The sequence below is a fragment of the Hemicordylus capensis genome, chromosome 4, assembly GCF_027244095.1.
Source record: "Hemicordylus capensis ecotype Gifberg chromosome 4, rHemCap1.1.pri, whole genome shotgun sequence".
NCBI classification, from domain to species: domain Eukaryota; kingdom Metazoa; phylum Chordata; class Lepidosauria; order Squamata; family Cordylidae; genus Hemicordylus; species Hemicordylus capensis.
In genome coordinates, this window is record NC_069660.1 from 164,985,309 (window position 1) to 165,013,141 (window position 27,833).

General features: G+C 46.4%; 1 protein-coding gene across 4 annotated transcripts in view; it reads left to right on the forward strand.

Moving 5' to 3' along the window:
* TMEM121 (transmembrane protein 121) overlaps positions 1-25,627 on the forward strand; it is a 102,003-nt gene extending 76,376 nt beyond the window's left edge. For 3 of the 4 annotated variants that reach the window (XM_053250667.1, XM_053250668.1, XM_053250665.1), the window contains exon 2: positions 21,921-25,627. In XM_053250667.1, the coding sequence (XP_053106642.1) occupies positions 22,672-23,610 (939 nt within the window). In that variant the 5' untranslated portion in view covers positions 21,921-22,671 and the 3' untranslated portion in view covers positions 23,611-25,627. The remainder of the gene's footprint in view (positions 1-21,920) is intronic. The other variant, XM_053250669.1, reaches the window with a different exon arrangement.
* Positions 25,628-27,833: the final 2,206 nt, after the last annotated feature.

Consider the following 27,833-nt stretch of genomic DNA (forward strand, 5'->3'; position numbering starts at 1 on the left):
ACTGGTCTCTGGGACTACATGAAGGAACCACATAACACCAGTTTTTGAAAGAACTGCACTGGCTGCCGATATGTTTCCGGGTAAAATACAAAGTGCTGGTTCTTACCTATAAAGCCCTTAATGGCTTGGGTCCAGGCTATTTAAGAGAGCGCCTCCTTTGTCATAAACCCTGACTCTTGTTAACGATCCTCTGAAGAGGTCCAGTTACGGATGCCACCAGCTCGTTTGGTGGCAACCCATGACTGAGCTTTCTCTGTGGCTGCCCCAGGGCTTTGGAATATGCTCCCTGCTGAAATAAGAGCATCTCCTTCTCTGTTTGTTTTCAGGAAGAGCCTCAAGACTCTCCTGTTTTCACAGGCTTTTAATTAGAATTAATTTTAATAACGTTAAAACTTGTTTTAATATCTGTTTTATTCTGTTGTTTGTATTATGTATTTTAATTTGTAACTTCTAAATATTTTAGATTTTGTGCACTGCCTAGAGATGTACATATCAGGCAGTATAGAAATATGATTAAATGAATGAATGAATGAAATTTGTAACTGCCACTCAGATAATAAAGCACAAACTTATTCAAAGAAGTGCTGTAATATGTCCAGTTGTATCAAAATGTATCAATGTAATAATTTTACAGTGTAATGTTTGTTTTTTGTAACTTCCCAGGTGCATGCCTCCTATTAAGGTAATATATTGCCATCAACAACAACAACAAATATTTATATACCGCTTTTCAACAAAAGTTTCCAAAGTGGTTTACATAGAGAAATAATATATAAACTAGCTGATCCCACACAGAGCATCTGTGCAGCAGTACACCACCACCACCACCACCTTCAGGCCCAGTTTGTTCTCCCCCCAACCTTGTCGCAGTTAGTTTCCCCCCCACTCTTAAGGCCTAGTTAGTTCTCTACTTTCTGCCCCAGTCTTCCCTGCCCTCCCCCCACCTTCTGCCCCAGTGCTAGTTGCCTCCCCTACAGCAGCATGCCTGGCTTTGTGGCTGGCCAGCCACCTGACTGACCACTCCCCCCCCCCTCCGCCCGCTTCCCCCCCAACTTTCTCCTCCCGGCGACCAGGCCAGGGCCAGCGGCCACCTCCTCCCCTCCCCAAGGGGGCCAGGCCGGGTGGGCCAGGGCCATGCTGTCCCGCCACCGCCTCCCACCTCCTGCTCCCGGCAGCCAGGCCAGACTGGGAGGGCCCACCGCCACTGCAACCTCCTTACCCAGGTGGGCCAGAGTCAGGCCGTCCTGCCGTCACCACCTCCCGCCTCCTCCTCCCGGCAGCCAGGCCAGGCCACCTCCTCAGGCTGTTTTGCGACACGCCGCCACCCCCCACTGCCGTTTTCTTTTTCCTCCGTTGCCTGCCCCATCGCTTAGCAGCAGCTCCACCCCCACCTTTTCATTGGTCATGGCTGCAAAATCTAAAATTTAAAAAGCGGTTTAAGAAAACACAGCAGCAATAAAAACAGCAAAATACAGCATGACCACAGCACAATTAAGAGCTTACACAGGGTTTTTTTTTTTTAAAAAAATCATTATAGATCTCTGGTGCTTCTTTCTTTCTTTCTTTCTTTCTTTCTTTCTTTCTTTCTTTCTTTCTTTCTTTCTTTCTTTCTTTCTTTCGGCAATGATCATGAGATCAATTGATAATTTTTAAGTTGTCTTTTCTCCTCAAGTTAAAGGTTTCAGATGCAGGATGTCATTAAAATTCTAAACGTGATTCCTAAGCTCAGGAATAGGCTTCTTGATAGATAGTCACATGTCTCCTCTAAGGCAGGAAAGCAGCTAAAGAAACAGCTTTTCACAGTTTCCAAACTGGCCAGCTTTCTCTGAAGTAAGCTGCATTTCTGCACAGTCTATGGTGTTCATTAAGTGGCACTGTGATGAGACGTATATAGGAGCTGGTGCGTGAGTGTGTGTGTGGGTTACCCTAGTAACCAGGCACAGAAAGTTCAGAGGGGGAGGGATTTAAGAAAGGCAGTGGAGACAGAGAGAAGAGTGAGAGCTGGATTTAGTTGCGTGGGAGTAAGAGGTGTGTTGGGCTGAGGGTTGAGAGATCGCTTGGTGTGCTCTGAACAGGAAAGATTGTTGCGGGGGGGGGGTGCGTTGTGTGGAACTTCAAGGGTGAATGTATGGAGGCTGGAAAACCAGCAGGGTTCTGTGCATCTCCTAGTAACAGACAAGAAGGTCTGGAGGAATTCGCTAAGTTTACAAACCCAAGTTTAATTACCTCTGTCCCAGTAATCTCACCTAGTACCTATATGTTGCATTTTATCAAGAACAGCTGATGTACCTAGTAACTTGGCAGAGAAGCTTGTGTGCCCTGCTTTGCAGAGACCTTTATTCTAATCTGTAAATAATAAATGTATTCTTGTTTTCCGTTTTATACCTCAAGTTTTGTTTCATTTTATATCCTGAATATCCTGCACGCGGGAGGCTACGCAGCCAAAGGTGTTGAGTACCTAGAGCAGGATAACAAGAATTTATATGGTGGCAACGAGGGAAAGTAAAAGCTGAATGAATTCCCAGAACCTGGAGACTCAACTGTCATAGAACAATAAAAAGAAATCACCTCCCTGGAATTGAGAGGGGCATCAGGGTGGGACCCTGACAGGCATGCATGAAAAGCGGTGAGCAGGGAGGAGATTCCCAAAGACAACTAGACAGCCATAAGAAAACACCACACTAACAGAACAGAATTATCAGTATTTGTCAGGACTGTGCAATCCACTTATCTTATCACTAATAAATAATCACGTTGCAGAACATGGAACTATAGTGTGTTGTCACATAATTATGGCACAATATATCAATATGATGAGATGCTGTGGGAAAATCCTAGTCAGTAAAAATCATTCATTGGGAGCCACCAATTAAGCTGAGCTTCACCTGTTCTCTGTTGTTGTTTTTTAAAGTCTCCTCTCAATAGATAGGCAGCCTAGTAGGCCCTGCGGGAACTGACCCTGCACACAACCATGGCAAAGGCCATTGAATGTCAACAGCAAAGGAAGTGGGGAGTGTTGGTTGCAGCTTTGAGAATGACACACTCAATACCTGTTCAGAGAGAAAAACTGAAGAGCAGACAGATTTCCTCTTCTTTGTTTCCTGGGAGGGAAGCTGATTCTGTCTTTTGCAGCACAACCAATAGAGTCTTGCCATCTATTTCTAATGAAGTGGAAGCCGGGATAAGCTGGGAAATCAGCAGAAGCTATTCCATGTATGGTGTGTAGTGGGCTGCAGGGAAAGCCATTCTTCACAGGCAAGGGCTTGATGGAGTAGCCCTCTTCCCTCACCATTGTTAGCAATGAATGTTTGCTCCTGGCACACAGATCTTTCCAGACAGCTGACTTTATTTATCTATTTATTTATTTATTTATTTATTTATTTAACGTATTTTATACCGCCCAAAACTTCCGTCTCTGGGCAGTTTACAACCAGATAAAAACAAAGATAAAATGGACCAGGCACAGAGGATCTGCACCTCTGACGGCTTGACTGGTGTGCTTCTCCCCCCACCCCCGGTTTCTGGCTGGCTTTCAAGCTGGCCCGTCCCCTCTTGCCGCTGCCTCCTCCTGGTGGCCCCAACCGCCTCCTTACCCCCTGCGGCCAGGCCTGCCACTTCCACCTCCTCACCCCCAGCGGCCCACCCGGGCCCGCCACCTCCTCATCTCCGGTGGCTGTTTTATCCCATGTCCTAATGCTAGTCTCAGCCTCTCACGAGAGGTGCCATGCATGGGATTAGCGACAGGCACACCTAGGAGAAATAAATATATAGATTGTATAATAATGTATAATATGGTAAATTTGCAGCATAGTAAATTTGAATCTGAGAAAAAAATCTTTTGCTTCTCTTCAGCACTATATTGTTTTGGAATTGTTGATCTGATTATTGAGTTTTTAAAAGCCATTGAGAACAATAACAGTTAAAATATGATGATTAGACTTAGAATTTTTTCTACAAATACCCCCCCAAAAATTGAACATTTCCCCAGCATATTCTGGTGTAAATAGCAGTGCATCCAGCTAATTTCAGTGGCAGAATTGTTCATGTAAAATCTAGTATTTGTAGGTAATCAGGAAGTTGATATCCAGAATTTCCTCGAAACAATACCCCCCAAAAGTATTTAATCCCACCCCCACCCCCAAGTATATTCCTGTGTAAAAAGTAGTGTATTCAGCTAATTTCAATGACAGGATCAGGAAGTATGACTTTATTTTGCACAAACAAAATATTTTACACAATCAAAAGAACCTCCTGGTGAGTTCTTCTTATGAGTAATGCCAGAGACTGCATGCTTTTACCCAAGGGGAAGGGGCTGGGGCCCCCATGCCCAACTTTATTGTACAAAATATAGAGCAGAGCAAATCAAGAATTCCTGCGTGGGGTTAACTTTTAAATTTGACCCTGGGTATCACTGCCCACCATATGTTAGCTTTGCTGCAATCTAATCGGGTTGCCCGGTTTACGGAGCCACTGCGACTGCAAGTGCTTGTGAACATATTTCTTTATTGATTCATTTTTGGAGACCAAATTACATAGTGCCCATCTTGCCATCCTGTCCCCTTTCTCTTCTGATTGACAGAGGGACACAGTGGGAAGACACAGAGGGACACAACAAAGGACACAGTGGGAAGCAGGCATCCCCCAGTGTGACTTTTCCCTTTTACAGGCTTAGACGCTTGGGATGGGACAAGGCGGCACCCCTGTTGCTGGGCAACGGCTTGAGGAGTGTGGAGACAGGGGGGCAGGGCAAGTGCACAGAGAGGTGGCCAGCAAAAAGCAAAGCAGGCATGGAGTGGCCGCGTTCCTGATCTGGTCCACCCTCTCTTTTATTTCAGTTCCAGAAACAGCACAAAACCCCAGTTATGGCGGCATCTGCATTCAGACGTAACGCTGCCACCTTTAAACTTCAGGTTGGAGCAGTAAAACTCACTGCAAACTGAAGGTTAGAACTGGAGTTTGGCAAGGGAAACGCTTTTGCCATGAAACTGTGGTTTCACACGTTCTGCTGTATTTGTGAGCTTGCATGTGGTGTGTTGTACATGTCTCCAATGCTATGCCTACTATGTGCACATAGCATCTATAGTGTGTTTGTGTATGATGTCTTGCTATATATGTTTACATGTGACAGTCTCCTGCATATGCTTGCCCATGATGTGCTCCTGTGTTGCTTAATCTGTTTGTATCTGACATACTGGGGTGACAATACAGCAAGGGTGCTCCAAAGTCTGCCTCCGCCTTTCTGCCTCCCTTCCATGATACTCGTTAGTGCCAGGATGGTCCAGTGGAGTCTGCTGAATGGGAAGGGGCATTTTAAAAAAAAATTCCCCAAAGACACCTATGGGGATTTTTACAGAAAATTATCATATTTCCAGAAGGAAATCCAATACTATCTATCTATCTATCTATCTATCTATCTATCTATCTATCTATCTATCTATCCATCCATCCATCTATCTATCTATCTACCTACCTATCTACCTACCTATTATGAAGGGTCCAAAGGGGCTGAAACGGAAAGCTATGGTTTCAGATCAGATTTAGATCTGATCTGGCATTTGTGACCATGCCCAGGCCTAATGTTTGGCACCTCTGTCATCTGCCTGCTGCTTCTGCCAGTCAGCCTCCAAAGAAACCAACCAAGAAGTCTCTGAAAAAATCAAGGTACAAAATCAGCAACAGTACTCCAATGTTCCTGCCACTACCTGCACAGCTGGCAGTGCCTGTCAACCTATATGTGTGGTGGGGGTGGGGACCTGCTCCTTCCACTCTGGAGAAATCATCCAAGATTAATCCAAGATCAATCATCCAAAACTCAGAGCACACTGCCTATTCAGTGCTCCAAGGTTCCTGACAAGGCCCACCTCAATGCTTTCCCAGAGGGTGCCTGCCATCCTGTGTGAGATGGGAGAATTGCTCTTCCAACTCTGAAGGAAAAAAAGCAAACTAACCTTTACTGAAAAACCCTACATCTACCTACCTCAAATGTTGCAGACATAATGCCCTTGGAAGGGGCTACCATCCCTACTATTTTCATCCCATGGCACCTAAAAGCAAACTACTTATAATACTTCCACAAACTCGAATACATTTAAAAAAACGTTTCCTGCACAGAATCCCTTGTATTTATTTGCTTGAAATGCTGGAGGCATAATGTCCTCAGAAGAGGCTGTTCTGTGAAAAAACAAAGACATTATGGGCATTTCAGCTATTCTCCCCATTATATCCCATGAACAAATATTTGGACAACTTGAATATTCAGATCCAAATAATCAAATACAAATAGAGGGGAGCAATCCAAATATCAAATTGGGTAGTATGTGCTAGAAATACTGAACTGAATACAGTATAGAAGTAATGCCACACTGACTAGGCCTGTGTGAATACCGCCTCCAACCTTGCTATACCACTGACATGGTAAGATAAAGTGTCCACCTTTACTGTTGACATGGCACAAAAGGGAACACATTTCACAGTCCCACATATTGCGATTGCTTACAGTTTAGCCATGTTCCATTATACACAGGCCATGTTCCATGAATACACAGGCCTAGTCAGTGTGTCATTACTTCTCTACTATTCTGAGCTTTCATGTTCCTTCAGTCTTCTGAGAAATACTATTGGTGCAAGGAAAGTAATGGAACATGGCTAAACTGTAAGCAATCGCAATATGTGGGACTGTGAAATGTGTTCCCTTTTGTGCCATGTCAACAGTAAAGGTGGACACTTTATCTTACCATGTCAGTGGTATAGCAAGGTTGGAGGCGGTCCAAAGTGTGGCCCCTTGCTTGCCACCACCTCCCGCTAATTGCCTCTCCAAACTTCATTGTGCCTCTATTATAGCACATATTAAGCCTCTTCACACGAGTTGCCTAATCCAGGCTAGGACAGCCCAGTCTGTGCCGGGCTGCTCTTGTGCAGCACTGGGATTGAGCCCAATAGTGGTGCTGCCCTCCCGCCCAACTCGACTTTTTACCTCAGCCTTTAGCCAGTGTTAAGTGCATGTGCCATGGTTAAGTGTGTGGGGTTGTGTACTTGGCATGCTGCCCAAGCCGGTGCCTAGAGGATCCAACTCACGGGGGACTCCCTAAATGGATCACGCTGCAAACATGATGCATTTAGGGATAGAGATGTGCAGAACTGGTTCGATCACAGACCGCTTTGAACCGATTTGTCGATCTGACTGGCCCAGCTGATCATTTTGTCCGAACCAGTTCGCATACATTGAAAATTCATTTCAAATTGGGACCGAACTGCACCAAACAGTCCATCCACAGCCCTATTTAGGGATTACTGGAGGCCGGAACTCATTTTCCTGGCCTCCAGGGATCCACGTTGCCAGGAGCAATACAGATCATCTGGGTGCACAAGGAGCATGCTGCACACAACTGGGGGAAAGGTAAGTTCCGTCTTGCCTTTCCCCTGCACCCTCCCCACTGGGCTGTAGTGGTCATGTGTATGACTTTATTAAATAAATCCTAAACACTTATTGAAAGCACTTTACACACATGATCTCAGTAATCTTTACAACTTTTAAAGCTAGACAGTGTTTAATTCTATTATTCCTGCGTAGAGGAGCAGATTCTATATGCTTTTAGAATGTTTGTGGCTGGCCTCTCTGTCTCAAGGGTTCCAATCACAGCATCTATAGGTGAAATATTACATAAGCCATCAAAACCAAAAATGGTCAGAGGAGTTCAGTGGCTTGTTAAGTAGATCTGTCAGGCTTTGTTTTGGTGGCTTTCCGGCCCCACTTGGTGTCTCTCCCTTGGGTGACTCTTGCATTGCATTTGAAGGTATTGGGCTCAGATATAATGTAGATAGTTGATAATTCCAGTCTTAAATAAATCAGAACTGCACAATGAAGGATTGATGCTGCACTTTCAAAAATTGCCACCCATGGGTAAGAAGATGTGTTTATAAAAGTAGAAGTGCCTATCAAAATGCTTCCCTTAGCTATAATTACACAGCCTGGCATCACATGGCTGTTACAATAACGGCTGTTTCTTGTATTTGAAACATCCATTAATAACTAATTGTCGTACTGAAGGAAACAGAGAAGCAGCTGTTGATGAAACGATTTGGGTCCTGGATGGGGAATTAAAGGCAACTATATTGTCACACGGATCATTCGTTTGTCATTCTGATGAGCAGCTGATTGTGCTGCAGCATCGGCTGCCGATCAGCGTGGGAAATGCTTTGCAGAAAGCTTCTGTGGGGGCTCTTCTGTGTAGGCAAGAGTCGTTCTGCACTGATTCAAGATTCGGAAGTGCCTCTTGTTCCCAGCCCTGCTCCACATGAGGAAACAGGGGCTCTGGGAAGAAAGCTGGAGGAGTGTACTCTCCCTTTTGCGCCAAGCAATGGCTCTGGGCTATTCAGACAGCACTGTGTGTTTTATGCTCTCCTTGACACGTGTGTGTGTGTGTTTGGTTTTCTTTGCTTCTTTAATCCTGTTTAAATTAGATATAGTAACCCTTCGTACATTTTTCTGACTTTGTGCATCCCATGAGCTCCGCCACTTTTTGTTTCCAGTTCTGGTGAGAAGGAAGGAAGGAGACAAAGCATGAGACGCAGGATGTTGATGCAGAGGATGTGGATCAGAGATTTCTGTGGTGCTTCTGGTTAATCCATTCCTTGATCCCAAACCCAATGGGGCTTTAGATGCTTTTATTCCAGTCCTGGAGAAGAGGTGATGCTAAAAAAACCAAAAATACAGCCAGCCACAAGAGTACTGAAGGTAGTCTGCACTTGCCTCTCTGTAAATAATATCTATCTCATTAAACTGCTAATATTCCTGATTCAACTCCACTGCCTTGTCCTTACAGACCACAACTCTTTCCTCTACAAAATCCGGGGGTCAGAATCAGAATTTGCACCCAGTTATTCATTTTAGAATTGCAGTCTTCTTCTGCTCTTGGGGAACGGGGAGAGGTGCTGCTGGGGAGTATTGAGAGTTGAGGGTGCTGTGGTTCTGACATGACCTGCCAGAAGCCAGGATTGATATGCTACTTCCTCCCAAGATGGACATGGAGAATAAAAAGGGCAGCTGGAATGTGATGATGGTGTGTGCTAAACAGAACTCTTAAAGGTGCTGCTGTCAGAATTAGTCCCCAGTGAACAATCGAGTACAATATCCCACTTTTGCTTCCACTCTATGTCTCTTGGTGAAGGATCCTTCCTGAGATGCAGGCGCATAGCCATAAGGGATGCAAGGGGTGTGGTGGCTAGTATTCCCTCTAATTGATTTCATCAGGGTGTGGAATGAGTTTTGTCTTGGGTGGCAGTATCAAGGCAGTGTGTGCACATGTGCATACAGAGTGCATTTAAAAAACACACCTGTGAGTGTGTGCAGGTGTGCTCACCTTGGAGAGAACACTGGTGGTGGCACCTGGGCCAATTCACCTTGCTGTGGTCTCCCACCCCTTGCTGATCATGGGGCCCACCTGCCTTGGCGGCCCCTGACACTCACCCACCACTTTTACTGCCCATCCTGCCACCTTTTGCTAAGTGTGGTGTAGTGGTTAGAGCATTGGACTTGAACCAGAGAGACCCAAGTTCAAAACCCCTTTCAGCCATGAAACTCGCTGGGTCAGTAACATATGCTACCTCACAAGGTTATTGTGAGGATAAACATATTCTGCTCTGTACACTGCTCTGGGCTCCTTGGAGGAAGAGTGAGATATAAATGTAAATGTAAAAAAACCACCCTAACTTGATCTAATGATATCACTGCCCTGGCACCTGTTCTCACTGGGATGGGGCAGCATGCTTGCGCCATCGTGGTGATGTCATTAGACAGCATCAGCAAAGGGAGTCAAGAATGGGTGGCACGAGCAGGAGCGTTAGCAGCAGCAGGGTGGCAGGTGGGCAGCAGCCACCGCAAAGGCAAGCAGCAGTGGGGAGGGGGGGGCCTCCTCAGGGCCACTTCAAATCTTGCTCTGGGACTGCCCCCAACATCACTATGCCCTTGCATAGTGAAATGCAGCAGGTTTGGGTTGCAGACTCAACAGCCCTCTTGGTGATGGCACTGGTAATTCCCAGATTGTCCCTCATGCTACAAACACCTCTTACTACCGTGCTGCCTAAAGAAGTCACCAGCGGTGCAATGTGCTTCTCACCCAGCTCCTAGATAGCTGCAATGGTGAGCTCTGGCTCACAGATTTCCCCTAATGGACTTGTGTCAGTGGAACATTAGCCAAAGCAACCATTTCAGCATTCTAGGCTCACTTAAATATAGTTTGTGTAACCTAATGGCGCAGCGAGGAAGTAACTTGCCTAGTGAGCAAGAGGTTGCTGGTTTGAATCCCCACTGGTATGTTTCCCAGACTATGGGAAACACCTATATCGAGCAGCAGTGATATAGAAAGATGCTGAAAGGCATCATCTCATACTGCACAGGAGATGGCAATGGTAAACCCCTCCTATATTCTACCAAAGAAAACCACATGGCTCTGTGGTCACCAGGAGTCAACACCAACTCAACGGCACAACTTTACCTTTAACATTAAGTTTGGCAGTATTTGCTTAAAACTGAAGACAGAAGAAATCAGTTGTCCTAGAGGATGGGATTTTAATGCCTGCTGATTTTGAATTTTTCTGCCTTGTGGTTTTTCTCATTTTATATTGTCAAGTAGGTTATGAATTTTTCATTACTCATTGTAGCAACTTTTATAGTTTGACTTTTATATTACTAGGTAAGCTATTTAGACACCAGTTTTCTAGCAGAGAGTAGAGATTTTTGCTTAGAGGTTCTCCCTTCCTGCACATGGTATGAAGGATTGCCAGCTGAATAGGGTTTTGTTGCTGTTGTTGTTGTTGTTGGTGGTGTTTTGTTTTGTTTGCCTCCTTCACTTTAGTCAGCAGTGAGAGGCAGGCGTTCCTTGTTTTGTCAGCTGAAGCTGTCATTTAAAATAACAACAACAACCAAGAACAACGGTGTCATCTTAGACTGAAAAACAGATGGTAGCATAGGCATAAGCTACAATAAATGTGTTAGTCTTTTAGGATACCATGGGTCTATTTTTGGCTATGCCAAACTAATACAACTAACTCTCTGAAATTTGTCATAGTCTTTTTTATTTATTATTGCTTTTGGAGTGGTGTAGTTCTTTCACCTTTTCAGAGAGCTGGCCTAGCATGGTGGTCTAGCATTTCTGAAAGAGGAAAGAGGAAGCTGCATTCCTGAGAGGCAGTTGCTTGCTGGTCTTGAGGAGGGAGTAGGCAACAAGCTTGTATCAACATTTCCACAGCAAGGATATAAAATAAATAAATATATTCAGCAAGAAAACAAGAGGGGAAATTGAAGCTAGGTCTGCTAGGGCTGGGAATCTATTAGGGTTGGATTGCTGGCTGTCTGGCAGTGTTTGTGTCTTTACCAGAGGAGAAGCCTGAGGGAGCTGAGTCAGTTTGACTGCTGGTGTTGAATACAAGGCTCCGACCAGAGGAGCTTTGCAAACAGATAACAAAGGAGTTTTGCAGGAGATTTGTGGGAGATTTGCAGGAAAAGCTGTGGCGATACATACAAGGCAAGAATAAAGTGAGTACTACCCAACCTTTGTAATTTGCTTGGAGGACAAAACTAAAAACCATTAATTAGCTGACAATTGTAGCCAGTACCTAGCTTCAAACCCCATATACTTTAAATACCCAATAAAACTAGCTATGACGGTGGAATGCCAGCAGGGGAGGGGCTGCTTCCCAGTGTATTGCACAGACTGTCGCATGTACGTCTATCTGCCTGAGGGGCAGAAGTCGTGGGTGTGCGCTCATTGCTCTCGAGTTCATTCCCTTGAAACCAAGATGGCTGACCTGGAGAAGCTCAGGGAGGCAGACAGGTGTGTGGATGAGACCCTCAGGGATGTGGTAGAGGCATCCCACTCCCATGCTGATGGCGCTTCTGCTGTCATGGAGAATGAGGGTCTCAGGGAAGGAGGACATCGGTCTGAGGAAGAGGGAAACACTCTCTTAGCAGGGTGATGCGCCCTTGGGTGATGCGCCCATATCCTCGCACACAGAAGATACTCCTCCAGGGGTTGGGGCCTCTTAGTAGTGGGTGATTCGATCATTAGGGGCATAAAGAGGTGGATCTGTGACACACGTGCTGTCGTCACACTGCATTTAGGTAGGCTGTTGGGCAGTGCTGGGGAGGAGTCAGCTGTCATGGTGCACATTGGCACCAGGGTTGCTGGGAAATGCAGTTGAGTGGTCCTGGAAGCCAAATTTTGGCTGCTAGGTAGCGTACTGAAGTCCAGGACCCCCAGGGTAGCATTCTCTGAAGTGCTACCTGTTACACACACAAGGACCGCAAGACAGACAGAGCAGAGGGGTCTCAATGCGTGGATGCGACGGTGGTGTCAGGAGGAAGGGTTTAGATTCATTAGGCACTGGGATACATTTTGGGGGAAGCGAAGCTTGTACAAAAGGGATGGGATCCACTTGAACCAAAATGGAACCAGACTGCTGGTGCTAAAAATCAAGAAGGTCACAGAGCAGCAACACCTGGGGGATTGCTGGCGGGAACAGGTTGGCAACTGCTTTGGCCAGCAAAATCCCCTAAGGTGTGAGGGTGAACATGTTTTGGATAAACCAGAAGGGGACAGAGTAGAGCCAGGAGTTGAGCAGAAGGAAACACAGGACAGCTTCCCAAAATAGGTCAAATAATGGTAAGGGGTACACCAACACCAGGTGAGGGACCTGGCATATAGGTGTCTGTATACCAATGCCAGAAGCCTCCAAGCCAAGATGGTTGAGCTGGAGTACTTGGTTACTAATGAGAACATAGATATAGTGGGTGTAACAGAAACCTGGTGGAATGGTGAGAACCAGTGGGACACGATTATTCCTGGATATAAACTCTATAGAAGGGACAGAGAGGAGAGGGTTGGGGAAGGAGTGGCACTGTATATCAAAGAAGGGACAGATTCCAATAAGCTAGATAACCTAGGTGGACCAGAGTCTTCCACAGATTCATTATGGGTAACATTATGAGGACTGAAAGGAAATGTGTTACTAGGGATGCCCTATCACTCTCCAGATCAAAGCACTGAGAGTGACCTGGAGTTGGAGAAACAAATAAGAGAGTCGTCAAAGAGAGACAGGGCAGTAATAATGGGTGACTTCAACTACCCACACAAAGACTGGGTAAATTCACATTCAGGTCATGACCAGGGGTGTATCTAGGATAGGGCAGGCAGGGCACGTGCCCTGGGCGCCACTTGAAGGGGGGGTGCAAATTCTTAAAATTAATTTTTTTTAAAAAAAAAGGCCACCAAAAACAAAATGGCCACTGCACATGCTCAAATGGCCTCTGTGAGGCCCTAGGCCGTGCCAGGCCTCACAGAGGCCATTTGAGCATGCTCAGTGGCCATTTTGTTTTCAGCAGCCATTTTTTTAAAAACACACAATTATTTTAAAAAATTGCCACAGCACATGCTCAAATGGTCTCTGCGAGGCCCTAGAGGCCAGCGGTGGGAGGGGTAACCTTTGCAGATGCCCCCCTCCCACAGCCTATAGGAAGCACCCCAGAGGGGCTACAGGTTTTTAAAAAATAATTTAATATAATATAAGTCACTGTACACATATTCAGTTTGGCACTATGTACAGAGAATCATGACTTGTGAATACAGAGCTGAAGCTTATGAGCTAGGATTGTATTCATTTGCTCTTACTTTGCTTCTTATGATAAGTGAGTTAAATGTGGTGTCTTAACAATATGGCTATTAATGGTGAGTTTGTCTTTGAATCAGTGTGAAATCCTTAGTATTAAGGCCCACTGGGAGTTTCTTGCTCTCTTTCTCTCATTTTAACTGTCTTTCTGAAATATTAGAATATATTCCAAGCAGTGACACAGTTTACTCTGCATATCCTTTAATTATTTTCAGAGTATCTGGGAAATGCCAAATTCTCCATTTATTTTTAAAACTGATGTGAATTATCTATCTATGAATTAGATAGGCACTTCTGTTTAGTTTTCCAAGTATACCTCCAAATAGTATTTGGGTATTTCATGAGCCCCAGCATACTGAAATTTGTAGTTTTCCAGCATTTTTTGGTCTGGCTACATCCACTGCTAAATAGTTTTTGAAATTTTAAAAGATTAACGAGCTTGACTTATATTTTTCATCTGATATTATGATAAAGTTATCTAAAAGATGGGTGTCAGATGTTTGGACAGGGGACGCAATTTCAGTGCTTGCCCTAGGCGCTATTTTCCCTAGATATTCCTCTGGTCATGACAGAGAGTCCAAATTTCTAGATGTGCTAAACGACTGTGCCTTAGAACAGTCGTGGAACCAACCAGAGAGATGCAACTTTTGATTTAATCCTGTGTGGTGCCCAGGACCTGGTGCAAGATGTCAGAGTTGCAGAACCGTTGGGTAGCAGTGACCATAGTGTGATCCAATTCAGCATATATGCGAGTGGAGAATTGTCAAGGAAGTCCAACACAGATGCTTTGGACTTCAGAAGAGGAAACATCTCAAAAATGAGGGGACAGGAAGTTGAAAGGGAAAGTCAGGAGGGTCAAATCACTCAAGAAAGCATGGAACTTATTTAAAACCACAGTACTAAAAGCACAGTTAGAATGTATACCAAGAAGGAGGAAAGGTACCACTAAGTTCAGGAGGATGCCAGTGTGGCTAAACAAAGTAGAGTCAGGAAAGCTATAAAAGGGAAGAAGACTTCCTTCAGAAAATGGAAGTCCTGCCCAAATGAAGAGAACAGGAAGGAACATAAACACTGGCAAAAGAAATGCAAGGACACAATAAGGGATGTAAAGAGAGGATTTGAGGAGCATATAGCTAGAAGTGTCAAAGGAAATAACAAAAACTTCTTTAAATATATCAGAAGTAGAAAAATTCCAGGGAGGCGGTTGGAGTCTTAGATGATGAAGGTGTAAAAGGGATTATTAAGGAGGATAAGGGGATTGCAGAGAAGCTGAATGAGTTCTTTGCATCTGTCTTCATGGCAGAGGATACTGACCATATACCTTCTCCAGAATTGAGTTTTTCAGATTTAGTGGCTGAGGAATTGGGTGAATTTGAGGTGACAAGGGAAGATGTTCTAAACTGTCTTGAAAAGCTAAAAATTAACAAATCGCCAGGACTAGATGGCATCCACCCAAGAGTTCTGAAGGAACTCAGATGTGAAATTGCGAATTTCCTAGCAAAAATATATAACTTGTCCCTACAATTAGACTCTGAACCAGATGACTGGAAGGTAGCCAATGTGACTCCAGTTTTCAAGATGGGATCCAAGGGGGATCAGGGAAATTACAGGCCGGTCAGCTTAACTTTGGTGTCGGGTAAATTGATGGAAAGCGTACTGTACTTAAGGACAAAATTGTTAAACATATAGAAAAACAGGCCTTGTTGAAGGAGAACCAGCATGGCTTCTGCAAGGGAAAGTCTTGCCTTAATAACCTTTTGGAGTTCTTTGAGAGTGTCAACAGGCATGTGGATAAATGTGCTCCGTTTGACATAGTATACTTGGACATCCAAAAAGCTTTTGATAAAGTTCCCCACCAAAGGCTCTTGAGTAAACTTAGCAGTCATGGAATAAAGGGACAGGTTCATGTGTGGATTGGTAACTGGTTGAAGGACAGAAAACAGAGGGTAGGAATAAATTGACCAGTGCTTTTAAAGTTGTTCATAAATGATCTGGAAGTTGGGGTGACCAGTGAAGTGGCCAGATATGCAGATGACACTAAACTATTTAGGGTAGTGAAATCCACAACGGATTGTGAGGAACTCCAAAAAGATCTCTCCAAACTGGGGGACTGGGCAACAAAATGGCAAATGCGGTTCAATGTAAGCAAGTGTAAAGTGATGCACATGGGGCAAAAACCACCAACTTTGGTGTTTTGGCCAGATTTACCCCAATATCCTTGTGAGTTATCAGGGAGCACTTCACACATGATTCAGGTTTTTCATTACCTGTTAGAGTATAGCATGATTTATGTCTGGGGTAAAAAAACCACCACTTTTTGTGTCTGGTTTTTTGGTCCAATTCGCAGTAAACCTATTAAAGCCTCTTGTCTGGAAATGCTCGTGGTAAGCTTAGGCAAGCCACTCAGGCTCATCTCCACCACAGCAATTCAGGACTAATAATACTCACCTTATAGTGTTGTGAGGATTAAAGGTAAAGTGTGCCGTCAAGTCGATTTCGACTCCTGGCACCCACAGAGCCCTGTGGCTTTCTTTTGGTAGAATACAGGAGGGGTTTACCATTGCCTCCTCCCATGCAGTATGAGATGATGCCTTTCAGCATCTTCCTATATCGCTGCTGCCCGTTATAGTAATACATGTGAAGCACTGAACACTCAGAAGTGGTATACGAATGCAGATTATTATTAATGGAGTAACCCTATTGTCCCACCATGCCAGTAGCTTTGTCAGGATCCTATGCACTTCCAGCAGAAATGCCCTCTTGGTAAGTCCCTTTATCACATGGGGGTCCCCCGCTCTTCCACATGGTCACTCTATACAAACTGCAAATGCTAGCTTAAACTAGTATGGACAAACCCGTCCCCATGTAATAAAGGGACATGCTTGGTGGGTGTTGGAGCATCCATGCTGTTACGCCAGTAAGGTATCTTCCAAACCAATCCACTGACAGGCACTCCCCTATGCCAATTGCAACATCATCAACTTCCACCAATAAGAACATAAGAAGAGCCCTGCTGGATCAGGCCCAAGGCCCATCTAGTCCAGCATCCTGTTTCGCACAGTGGCCCACCCAAAGTGGCATACTGACAACATGTCCACCTTAGCCAAGCAGAGATGGAGCCAGTCCTCACATGACAATAGGGAAATAACCTAACAGCATCACCTATCCACAGACACAGACACACACACACACACACACACACACACACACACACACACACACACACACACTCGGACACACACACTGCCAAACACAAGATCTCCATAGTAGCCACCACTCTGGAGGCAGCTGGAACAGAGTGAAAGCTTTTATTGAAGAGCATCATAGATGATGTGGATTTTTAAAGGAGGACGGATTAATAGGGTTGCCCACCTTAGGAACATAGGAAGCTGCCATATACTGTGTCAGACCATTGGTCTATCGAGCTCAGTATTGTCTTCACAGACTGGCAGTGCCTTCTCCAAGGCTGCAGGCAGAAATCTCTCTCAGCCCTATCTTGGAGATGCTGCTAGGGAGGGAACTTGGAACCTTCTGCTCTTCCCAGAGTGACTCCATCCCCTAAGGGGAATATCTTACAGTGCTCATACATGTAGTCTCCCATTCATATACAAACAGGGCCCTGCTTAGCTAAGGGGACAAGTCATGCTTGCTACCACAAGACCAGCTCTCCTCACCTCCTTGTCGCAGCAGGGCTCCTATGCCTTTGAAACTAGCATGACAGACAGCAGAATAGTCAGTGTCCATTTTCCATCCAGTTGCTATGCTGGGTATGGCTTCACCTGTTACCTTACTGTTCATCAAACACCTGAGCTGGTCTTGTGGCAGCAAGCATGACTTGCCCCCTTTGCTAAACAAGTCCGCCCTGGTTGCATATGAATGGGAGACAACATGTGAGCACTGTAAGATACCCTTAGGGGATGGGGCTGCTCTGGGAAGAAGAGAAGGTTCCAAGGTTTAGGGATGTGCATAAAACCGGTTCGCCCGGTTCGGTTCGGGTCCGAACCGGGTCCGAACCGGGAGGGGGTGGTTCGGTTTTGGTTTTGTCTGAACCACCCCCTGGTTCAGTTTGGATCTGAACTGGTTTGGATCTCAAAAAGTAGCTAGGATGGTAGCTGGCACCCAGAGGTACCTGTCACCCAAACCCCAAAGCAATCGGACAATCGTACGATTTTTTATGAATTTTTGAAAAATATTTTTATTTTTTTCTCATAGGATATAATGGGATTCGAACCAGACCATTATTCCTTATTGTGGAGCACCCATGGGTGCCAACAACCATGCAAACCCTGAAGCAATCAGACACCCCTATGATTTTTTATGAATATTTGAAATATCTTTAATTATTTTTCTCATAGAGTATAATGGGACCCGAACCAGTCCATATCCCCTATTGTGGAGCACCTAGGGGCACAAAAGTGGGGTGGGTGATATACAGGCAGGGGTGCCTACCACCCAAAAAATCCCAAGGCAATTGGACACTCCTCTGATTATTGGTGAATTGTTAAAGTATTTTTGAATTCCTCATAGAGAATAATGAGGATTGCAGCAAATGTATAGCTTCACGTCGGGGGAAAAGGGGTGTCGTAGAGTGCAGTGTGGTGGCTGGTAGTTCCTAGGGTGGGCAAGGAAGCTACCTGAATTATTTGAAAGGAATTGGGCAAAGGGGTGATTTTTGGTTAATTGTTGAAGTTTATGTGTTTTTAAGTTTCCCCCCCATTAGATATAATGAAGGGTGTATTGCTTCACGTCGGGGGGGAAAGGGGTGGCCTAGAGCGGTGTGGGGTTGGTGGTAGTGCCGGTTATGGGCAGGGAAGCTACCTGAATTTTTTCAAAGGATTTGGGCAGAGGGCTGATTTTTGGTTAATTGTTGAAGTTTACGCGTCTTTAAGGTTTTTCCCCATAGAGAAGCATTGAGGTGTCAGCAGCCCCATAAGTGCACTTGGCAGGTGCTGGGGTGGCCCAGAGCGAGTGGTGGTGTAGTTTCTAACCCATGGGGTACAGGGTTCTCTTGTTTCTGAGGTATTGAGTGTGGATTCTATGATAGCATATTAGAGTGGATTCATGGTGTCTCATTGAAAATCTCATTTCCTATCATAGAATCCACACTCAATACCTCAGAAACAAGAGAACCCTGTACCCCATGGGTTAGAAACCCATGGGGGTGGTTGGCACCCTATGTGCACTACACCACCACTCGCTCTGGGCCACCCCAGCACCCCCCAAGTGCACTTATGGGGCTGCTGACACCTCAATGCTTCTCTATGGGGAAAAACCTTAAAGAAACGTAAACTTCAACAATTAACCAAAAATCACCCCTTTGCCCAATTCCTTTCAAATAATTCAGGTACCTTCCTTGCCCACCCTAGGAACTACCAGCCACCACACTGCACTCTACGACACCCCTTTTCCCCCGACGTGAAGCTATACATTTGCTGCAATCCTCATTATTCTCTATGAGGAATTCAAAAATACTTTAACAATTCACCAATAATCAGAGGAGTGTCCAATTGCCTTGGGATTTTTTGGGTGGTAGGCACCCCTGCCTGTATACCACCCACCCCACTTTTGTGCCCCTAGGTGCTCCACAATAGGGGATATGGACTGGTTCAGGTCCCATTATACTCTATGAGAAAAATAATTAAAGATATTTCAAATATTCATAAAAAATCATAGGGGTGTCTGATTGCTTCAGGGTTTGCATGGTTGTTGGCACCCATGGGTGCTACACAATAAGTAATAATGGCCTGGTTCGAGTCCCATTATATCCTATGAGAAAAAAATAAAAATATTTTTCAAAAATTCATTAAAAATCATACAAGTGACAAATGACAGGTACCCCTGGATGCCAGCTACCAAATGACAGGTACCCCTGGATGCCAGCTACCATCCTACCAATTTTCAGGTGTCCAAACCGGTCCAAACCGGTTCGAAACCAACCACCCTCAGTTCAGTTCGAATCTGAACCGAACCGGGGGGGGTTCGGTTCGGATCGGACCGCCGAACCGGAACCGGTTCGGATCCGAACTGGTTCAGATCCGAACCGGTTCGCACATCCCTACCAAGGTTTCCTGGCATCTCCAAGACAGGGCTGAGAGAGATTCCTGCCTGCAACCTTGGAGAAGCTTCTCAGTATTAGACAATACTAAGCTAGATGGGCCAAAGGTCTGACTTGGTATAAGCCAGCTTCCTAAGTTCCTATATACCTTGCAAAGGTGCAGGAGCTCAGCGAAAAAACGCACAACAGAACAGCAGCTATGGTTACTGCTGCAGATTGTGCTGAGTGCATGTATGGGCTGTATACAAACCTGTGGCTGGTATTGCACTGGGAGTGGAGAACATCGTTGCCTCTATCTGCCTGTAGAAACTAGCCATGAAAGACACAGGGCAATAATGAGTCATGGTAAATCGCTCAATGCATAGTCTTCAGGCTGATTGCTTGGTAAGCATTTGTGAGGGACTCTGCCAGTGCCCTTGCTGCTGCGGCCTCCTTTTGGGGAAGAGATTGTCGTCACTAAGAAGAGACTAAACCCTCCTCTGGAGGCAGTTGCTGTGCAGTTCTGTGTGCAGGACCTGCTTGTTCTGCTCCACGTGGCCAAGCTGTGACCCTGTAAGCAATCAGCATAACTGTATGGCCAGCAGTTGCAGTGATTGGAGCAAAGTGCCTGACAGTCAAGCCCACCACTCCCCTTTCGGTACAATGCCTACTTCCCCTTGGCCTACTGTACAGGAGACACTGCTGCTACCTGTGGGGGGAGGGAGGACTGGCAGCCAATACAATTGATTCAGCCAGCACACAGCTTGTCTGTTTTGTAAGTGGCAGGAAAGGGATGGGGGGCGATTTGAAGTAATCTCATTGATTCATGGATTCGCCTTTGCCTTGTTTACCACTGTGGGTTGGTTCATTGGTTTGTAGATTCCTGGTAGAGGCTTGAAACTCAGATACCTGTTGAGAGCGGTGTAGAATCCAGAGGAAAGAGTTGTGGTATGCAAGGACGAGGCAGTGGAGTGGAATCAGGAATATTAATTGTTTAATGGGTGGAGTTGCGGGGGAGTAACAGCAGGAGAGAGGCCATGCCTTCAACTCCTGCCTGTGGGCTTCCAGTGGCATCTGGTGGGCCACTGTGCGAAACAGGATGCTGGACTAGATGGGCCTTGGGCCTGATCTAGCAGGGCTGTTCTTATGTTCTTATGTTCTTAAAGAGACAGATATTATGTCCAGAGAGGCAAGTGCAGTCGGCCTCCACTGCTCTTGCTGCTGGCTGTTTGTTAGCCCCACCTCTACTCCTGGACTGGAATACAAGTAACTAAAGCCCCATTCAAAAGCCGGCCTGGATCAAGGAATGGATGAACCAAAAACACCACAAGCGGCTGACATCCAGACTAACCCTGTACCAGAGCACCCAAGTTTTCTGTTGCATGGGTGGGGGGGAGTGATTTCCAGAGATCTCTGTCCTTTCCTCTGCAGTTGCCTGTGCCTCCCAAACATATGCTCCTCATGGAGCCCCAGAGACATAGTTTCAAGAGGCACAGATGCCTGCAGTGGGAAGGAGAGACTGCCCAAAAGTGCCCTGCTTCAACCCTGGTGTGTTGGTGCAGGATTAGTCTGGATGTCAGCCTCTGTTTGTGTGTGGCAGGGCACCTGTCTGAGAGTGTTAGCAACCTGTTCTTATGTTAGCAACCTGTTCACATGTTAGCAACCTGTTCTTCCTTTAGGTGTTCTGGGCTGGGGTCTTTATGCAGGTGCGCTCTTTTCCCACCATTACTCCATGGCCATTTCCCCTGCCCTTTCACCATTAATCCCATTACCAAAATCCCAGCTTCTATGCACAGTGTGCACACAGCACAAGCCAGAGAAGTGCGGCCAACGTTGTGCACCCTTTTGTCTGAGTAATGGGTCCCCTGTCAGGGCTTTGCATACTGCTGTGGGAGTGCTGTCCCCCAGGGACTTCATGGGAGTTGCTGTCGCACTTTGAGACATGCTTTTCATGCCAAAATCCTTGTGGCTGGAATAAGCAGCAGGCGGTATCGCCCATAAAAGGTTCCCAGAAAGGCATACTCCTTGGTATTGAGCTGATCCACAAGACAGGAGAGGCCAAGCCATCAGGTCAGAATTGCCTCCATAAATGGGAACACAGGATACCCATAAGAGATTAGCTCAGACCCCTGTGGTTGGGAGCAGTGGTTGTCCTGAGAGATGCAGGTCCTTTCTGCATGTGGAGCAAACTCCCCTCACTGGTCTTTTCTCTGGTCTGTTTCAGATCATCACAGTGGATGTCACCAGGAAAGAGATGGTGGATCAGAGCCCTCACTGGGGAATGCAAGCTGCCACCATCATGGATACTGTTCCAGCTACGGTTGTAGCAAGAGAAGTCGAGGGAATTGCAGGAGAGAGGAGACTCTTGGCAGTTGCCAGTCCTCTCTGCTGCTTTAGAAAAGCCTGAGTCACTCGCCACTTGGGGAGCAAACACATTTTGAGCTACTTCTCCTCTGTTACACTGACATGACTGCCTAGTAATTTTCCCCCTCATTGCTAAGAATCTGGATGAGTTGCTGCCAAAAAAACCATTAAAAAGATTACCTCCAATTGAGGGATTCCCCCTCCCACAAGAAGAAGAACAAATAGTGGAAAGTCCTACAAAGAGAATTATAGCTGAGAAGAAGAGAGATTTCCTCAAAGGTACTTTTGGAAGTACTGACCACAGCTCTGAACGGAATATGGTCCCAATGGAGCACAGTAGAGGATTTGTCTAAGGGCTGTGCCTATAGGAAGCTCCCTCCGCAGACACCAAGTCCTTTGTGATCCATGATTGTGCTAGGTGTCCTTTCCATGAGAAAAGATTCCCCATGAAATATTGGACTCATCTGTCATTGCCTTGCTGGGACTTCATTTATAACTGAGTATTCCTGTCACCCACCTGGTGGGACTCCATCAGTGATGAAGGTAGGCCTGCACTTGTAGCAACACAAGGCGGCTGAAAGGAAGACGAAGGGTGGTGCCATCATCTCACCATGGTACTTCCGCCTCCAGACAAGCGTCACGTGTGTCTCACCACTATTGTCATCATGACCAGCATGGCATTCATGGATGCCTATCTGGTGGAGCAGAACCAAGGACCCCGTAAGATTGGAGTCTGCATCATTGTCCTGGTAGGAGACATCTGCTTTCTGATTGTACTGCGCTATGTGGCTGTGTGGGTGGGGGCTGAAGTGAAGACAGCCAAGCGTGGCTATGCCATGATCCTTTGGTTCCTCTACATCTTTGTGCTGGAAATCAAGCTGTATTTTATATTCCAGAACTACAAGGCTGATAAGCGGAACCTGGAGACAGTGGCCAGGAAGGCACTGACCTTGCTGCTCTCCATCTGCGTCCCAGGACTGTACCTGGTGCTGGTGGCCTTGGACAGCATGGAATACATACGCACCTTCCGGAAGAAAGAGGATTTGCGAGGGCGTCTCTTCTGGGTGGCCTTAGACCTGCTGGATATCTTGGACATTCAGGCCAACCTGTGGGAGCCACACAAGACTGGGCTACCAATCTGGGCGGAAGGGCTCATGTTCTTCTACTGCTATATCCTGCTCCTGATCCTGCCTTGTGTGTCCCTCAGTGAGATTAGCATGCAAGGGGAGCACATTGCTCCGCAGAAAATGATGCTCTACCCAGTCTTGAGCCTGGTGACCATCAACGTTGTCACCATATTCATCCGGGCCGTTAACATGGTCCTGTTCCAAGACAGCAGAGTCTCCACCATCTTCATTGGCAAGAACATCATTGCCATTGCCACCAAGGCCTGCACGTTCCTCGAGTACAAGAAGCAGGTGAAGGAATTCCCGCAAAATGCCATTGCACTGGAGCTGCAGCAGAACTCAGTGCCCCACAACCAGACCATCCACAGTTCGCAAGGCATTTCTCACGAGCAGTCGCCCACCAGGGAGACTTTGGACACATGACGGCACTCCTCAGACATCAGCACTTCTTTGCATTTTCTTGGGGGAGGGGGAGGGGATTCTGCTCTCATCCCAGCATCGAGAGCCGCCCCCTCTGCACAAGATCAAAATGGTGGAACATCCCCTGCATCTCAGGTATTTCCTAGGGGCCCTCCAGAAAGAAAACAAAACCAAATGAACCTTCAGAGGAGAACCTTGACACACACACACCCAGAATCCGAGCTTTTCTATCTGTTTGTTACCTGTGCTTCAACATGTCAGGAATGAAGATCTTTGTTATCACAGACTTTTTTTAAGGAAGGGGATGGGAAGGGGTGGGGAGATCAGGGCTGGAGCGTGGCCCACTGTACCTGTGAACATAGGTGTCTTATTTAAAATGGTTGTGTTTACAATTTCTTATTTTTAAAAAAGAAAAAGCCACCTGTTTAATCATTGCTGGGGAATCCAGCTGAGTTTGGAGGATTTTATACACTCTATCAACTAGCTCCTTGGGCTGTTCTGTTCTACTGCAAACAGTTACAAAGAGTCAGGCTTTTCTCACACAGAGCTGTTGAACTGATGAGGCAACTGGCTGGGAAAGGAGGATGGCCAACTCTGCCCAAGTGCTAATCCAGCCCCCGCCCCTGAGGACAGCGTTGTACAAACTCCTGGTTTTAAGAGTCCTTCTGGTGCTCTATCAAATGATGCAGCACAAATTTCTATTTTTTGAAGCGCAATTCTCTTCCTCTTTCTCTCATTCCCAGTGGCATGAAGTTTCAGGTTTACAAGAGTGTGGTGATGGCGGGAGGGGGGATGGTGCCTGGTGGGGCTAGAAGGGGAAGTTGCAACCCTCAGGATGACACAGATTCAATTTTATTCCAACAGCAGCTGAGTTTATAATGGGGTTGTTTTTCTACAAACCATACATCTTTCTCTAAGATATGGAGGGGGCCGATCCCTGTGTGCAAGTCATAGGAGCTGCTGGGGTGTAGGAGTAGCTTGGTGCAAGTACAAAAATCACATCCAGACCTGAAGCCTGCAGACTCTGAGCTCCCCTTATAGGACTAAGCCTGGAATCCAGGCCGAGTGGCACGTCAGGGACCCATTCCCAGCGATTTCTGCCATGCCCAGGCCATGCTCTTGCTCCGGATCCTTCCACACCCTCCAGCCTTTCCAGCAGTGTCTACTGCTAACTGCAGGCTGCCTTACAGCATCGTCTGCAGTGCATGCCTCCCTGCCACCTGATGCTAGGAGGCCCAATGCTCAGTTGCACAAGACAGTGGGTCCAGTTTGGCCTCCTGCTGCCATACCCCCAGGGCCAGTTGGGCTAGGGCTGCCATCAAACCAGGGTGTTTTTTAAACTGCATTTTAAAAGTTCCGTGTGGGGCAATGAGAATTTCATATCAATGCCCAATATCCATCTGTGAATCAATGATAGAATGCCTCTCTGAGAAGGTCGGGCGAGAGCAGGCGCTCACATGCCGCCTTGTGGCTCCTTATCCTTCCTCTCCGAGAGATGTTTCCCAGGAATTACATGTCTCACCCCACTACAGCTGGATCATTACAGAGGGAGCCCCAAGGTCCAGTGGCAGGGGAAAGGCCACTCCCAGCTGAGTGATTGGAGAGGAGGAATATGAACAGCTAGTGGAGGGTGTGCACTGGCCCATTTGAGATCTCTTAGACAATGGAGTGGACTCAAGGAGGTGGTGTAGAGTCTTGCCCTGGGTGGATCTGTGTCTGGGGCAAGCCAGTTGGGCATTGACCCATCTGCTGCCCTGCCTCACGCAAGCTATTCTGGCCATCTCAAGAAACCTGGAAAACAGGAAGCCGTGAGGTCATCCGGCTGTTGCCCTCTCTCTGAAGAGAAGGTACATGAAGGTGCCAAGCTTTCATCCTGTCCACAAGGGGGTACTCTCGGCTCATTTTGCAGTTTCCCTGGGGAATGAGATGCTTTTGTCATTGCACAGGGTTTGGGGTTTTTCTTTGGTTTGAAGACAGTTCTGGTCAAGTGTAATAAACAGTTCTGGACACCCACCAAGCAGTTCCTCTTGTTACCCGTGAGTCTCCTTATTTGCTAATGCATGCATTTCACTGCCATTCTTTTCTCTCAGTCCTCAGAAGTCAGCATGACAGCTCTGAACATTCTGTGAGCCAGTGGCTCCAATCTTGGGAGAACACTGTGTAGAATCCAGAGGAAAGAGTTATTGTATGCAAAGACAAGACAGTGGAGTTGAATCAGGATTACAAAGGGTTTAATGAGACACATATTATGTCCAGAGAGGCAAGTGCTTTTCAGTGCTCTTACTGCTGGCTGTTTGTTAGCCCCGCCTCAACTCCAGGACTGGAATAAAAGTAAGTAAAGCAACGTTCAAAAGCTGGCCTGGATCAAGGAATGGATTAACCAAAAACACCACACACTGAAGCTCACTTTCTTTTCCTCCCAGTCTCTCCAAGGAAAGGAGCCTTTGGCTAAGGACAGGCGTGATCTGACAACCAGGTTCTGGCAGGGGACTCTTCCAAGAGTGTTCCATTCAGCCTGTCACACAGCCCATCCTGCCTCTTTGCAAATTTAGGATAGGACCAAGTGCTGAACAACTGCATTAGACTGTATCCATTGCAGAAATAGGACTTTGCAGTTCATATCCCTTTGTGCTGGGGAAAGAGGAAGGGAAAATAGAACATCGTTCTGAGATCTGGACTGGCACTTCCCAGAACAGTGGCACCATCAAACAATGGCTGTTCTTGGGTTTTGGCTGGTTAAAATGCAGCTCCTTAAATTTACATGAGAGGTAAATTCTTAAGAATGTATTCTATTTGGATTTATTGCTTTGCTCTTTCTGCACTGTGGTGGGAAAATCAGAGCAGAGTGTATAATGCCAGAGTAGTGTGGAGAAGAGAACAAGAGCCCCAGAAACTTGGGACAGGAACACAAACACCTTTGCAATCTATGAAGCCATTGTTGAGCTTGAGATCATTTGGGTGAAACAGCCATAGGAATATAGGAAACTGCCATAAACCAAGTCAGAACATTGGTCCGTCTAGCTCAGTATTGTCTACACTGACTGGCAGCAGCTTCTCCAAATTTGCAGTCAGGAATCTCTCTCAGCCCTATCTTGGAGATGCTGCCAGGGAGGAAACTTGGAACCTTCTGCTCTTCCCAGAGCGACTCCATCCCCTGAGGGGAATATCTTAACAGTGCTCACACATGTAGTCTTCCATTCATATGCAACCAGGGCAGACCCTGCTTAGTAAAGGAGACAATGCAAATCCACAGATTAGGGACTAGCATACTGCGCAAAGTGTCGTGCATGTTGTAACATGACACATGTGCAGTTGTGCAAGTGTGCTCCTGTGTAGGGATGTGCACGGAACTGGTCCTGTGCACACATGGGAGTTATGGGGTGGGGTTTTCTTTGAAGAGCAGGGAGGATGTTCTCTCCCCCCCTCGCCACGTTTCCCCCACTGGTGCTATGGTTAAAAACAGTCCCGCGGGGTGGCAGCATAGGTCTCTGCCACGCCAGTGTGCATCAGACCAGAAGTGCCTCATGTGCATGTTCATGCATGACATGTGCATGCACACTGGGCACTTGGAGTCTGACGCACACTGGGATGGCAAGGATGTATGCTGCCACCCCATGGGACCATTTTTAACCACAGCGCCAGCGGGGGAAACACAGCAGGGGGTAAGAGCATCCTCCCCGCTCCTTAAAGCACCTGGCGTTCAAACCGGTTGAAATGCCAGGGTTCCAAACCGGTTTGGTGTTCTAGAGATAGAACGCCAAACCAGTTTGTGCACATCCCTACACCTGCAAAAATTGTACAAATGCAGTTGCACAATAGTAGGCCATTCTTTCCAAAGGCTGTACTATTGCACAACACTGCACAATTGTTGCTTTTGTGAAAGAAGTTGCACAACTGCATGCATTACATTACAAAACGCATGGAACTTTACACAGTATGTCAGTCAGGGAGTCTAACACCAAACCCTAAAAATGATCTGCACAAAGACCTACTTAGAGGCAGCCAATTAATACTCATAGTTTACAGGTAAAGAACCTCCCAGTGTACAAAGGAAGGAGGCATCAGAGCAGCGAGAGGAGCAGGCAAACAGCACTTCCCAGCTGAAGCACTAGGGAGGGCCATTTTTGACACCTTACCCTTCCCTAGGGAGATGTTTTGGAGTTGCACAGAGGGCTTCCTGGGGAAGGGGAGGCAAAAATGGCCCCTTCCCTGGTGCACCAGTGCAA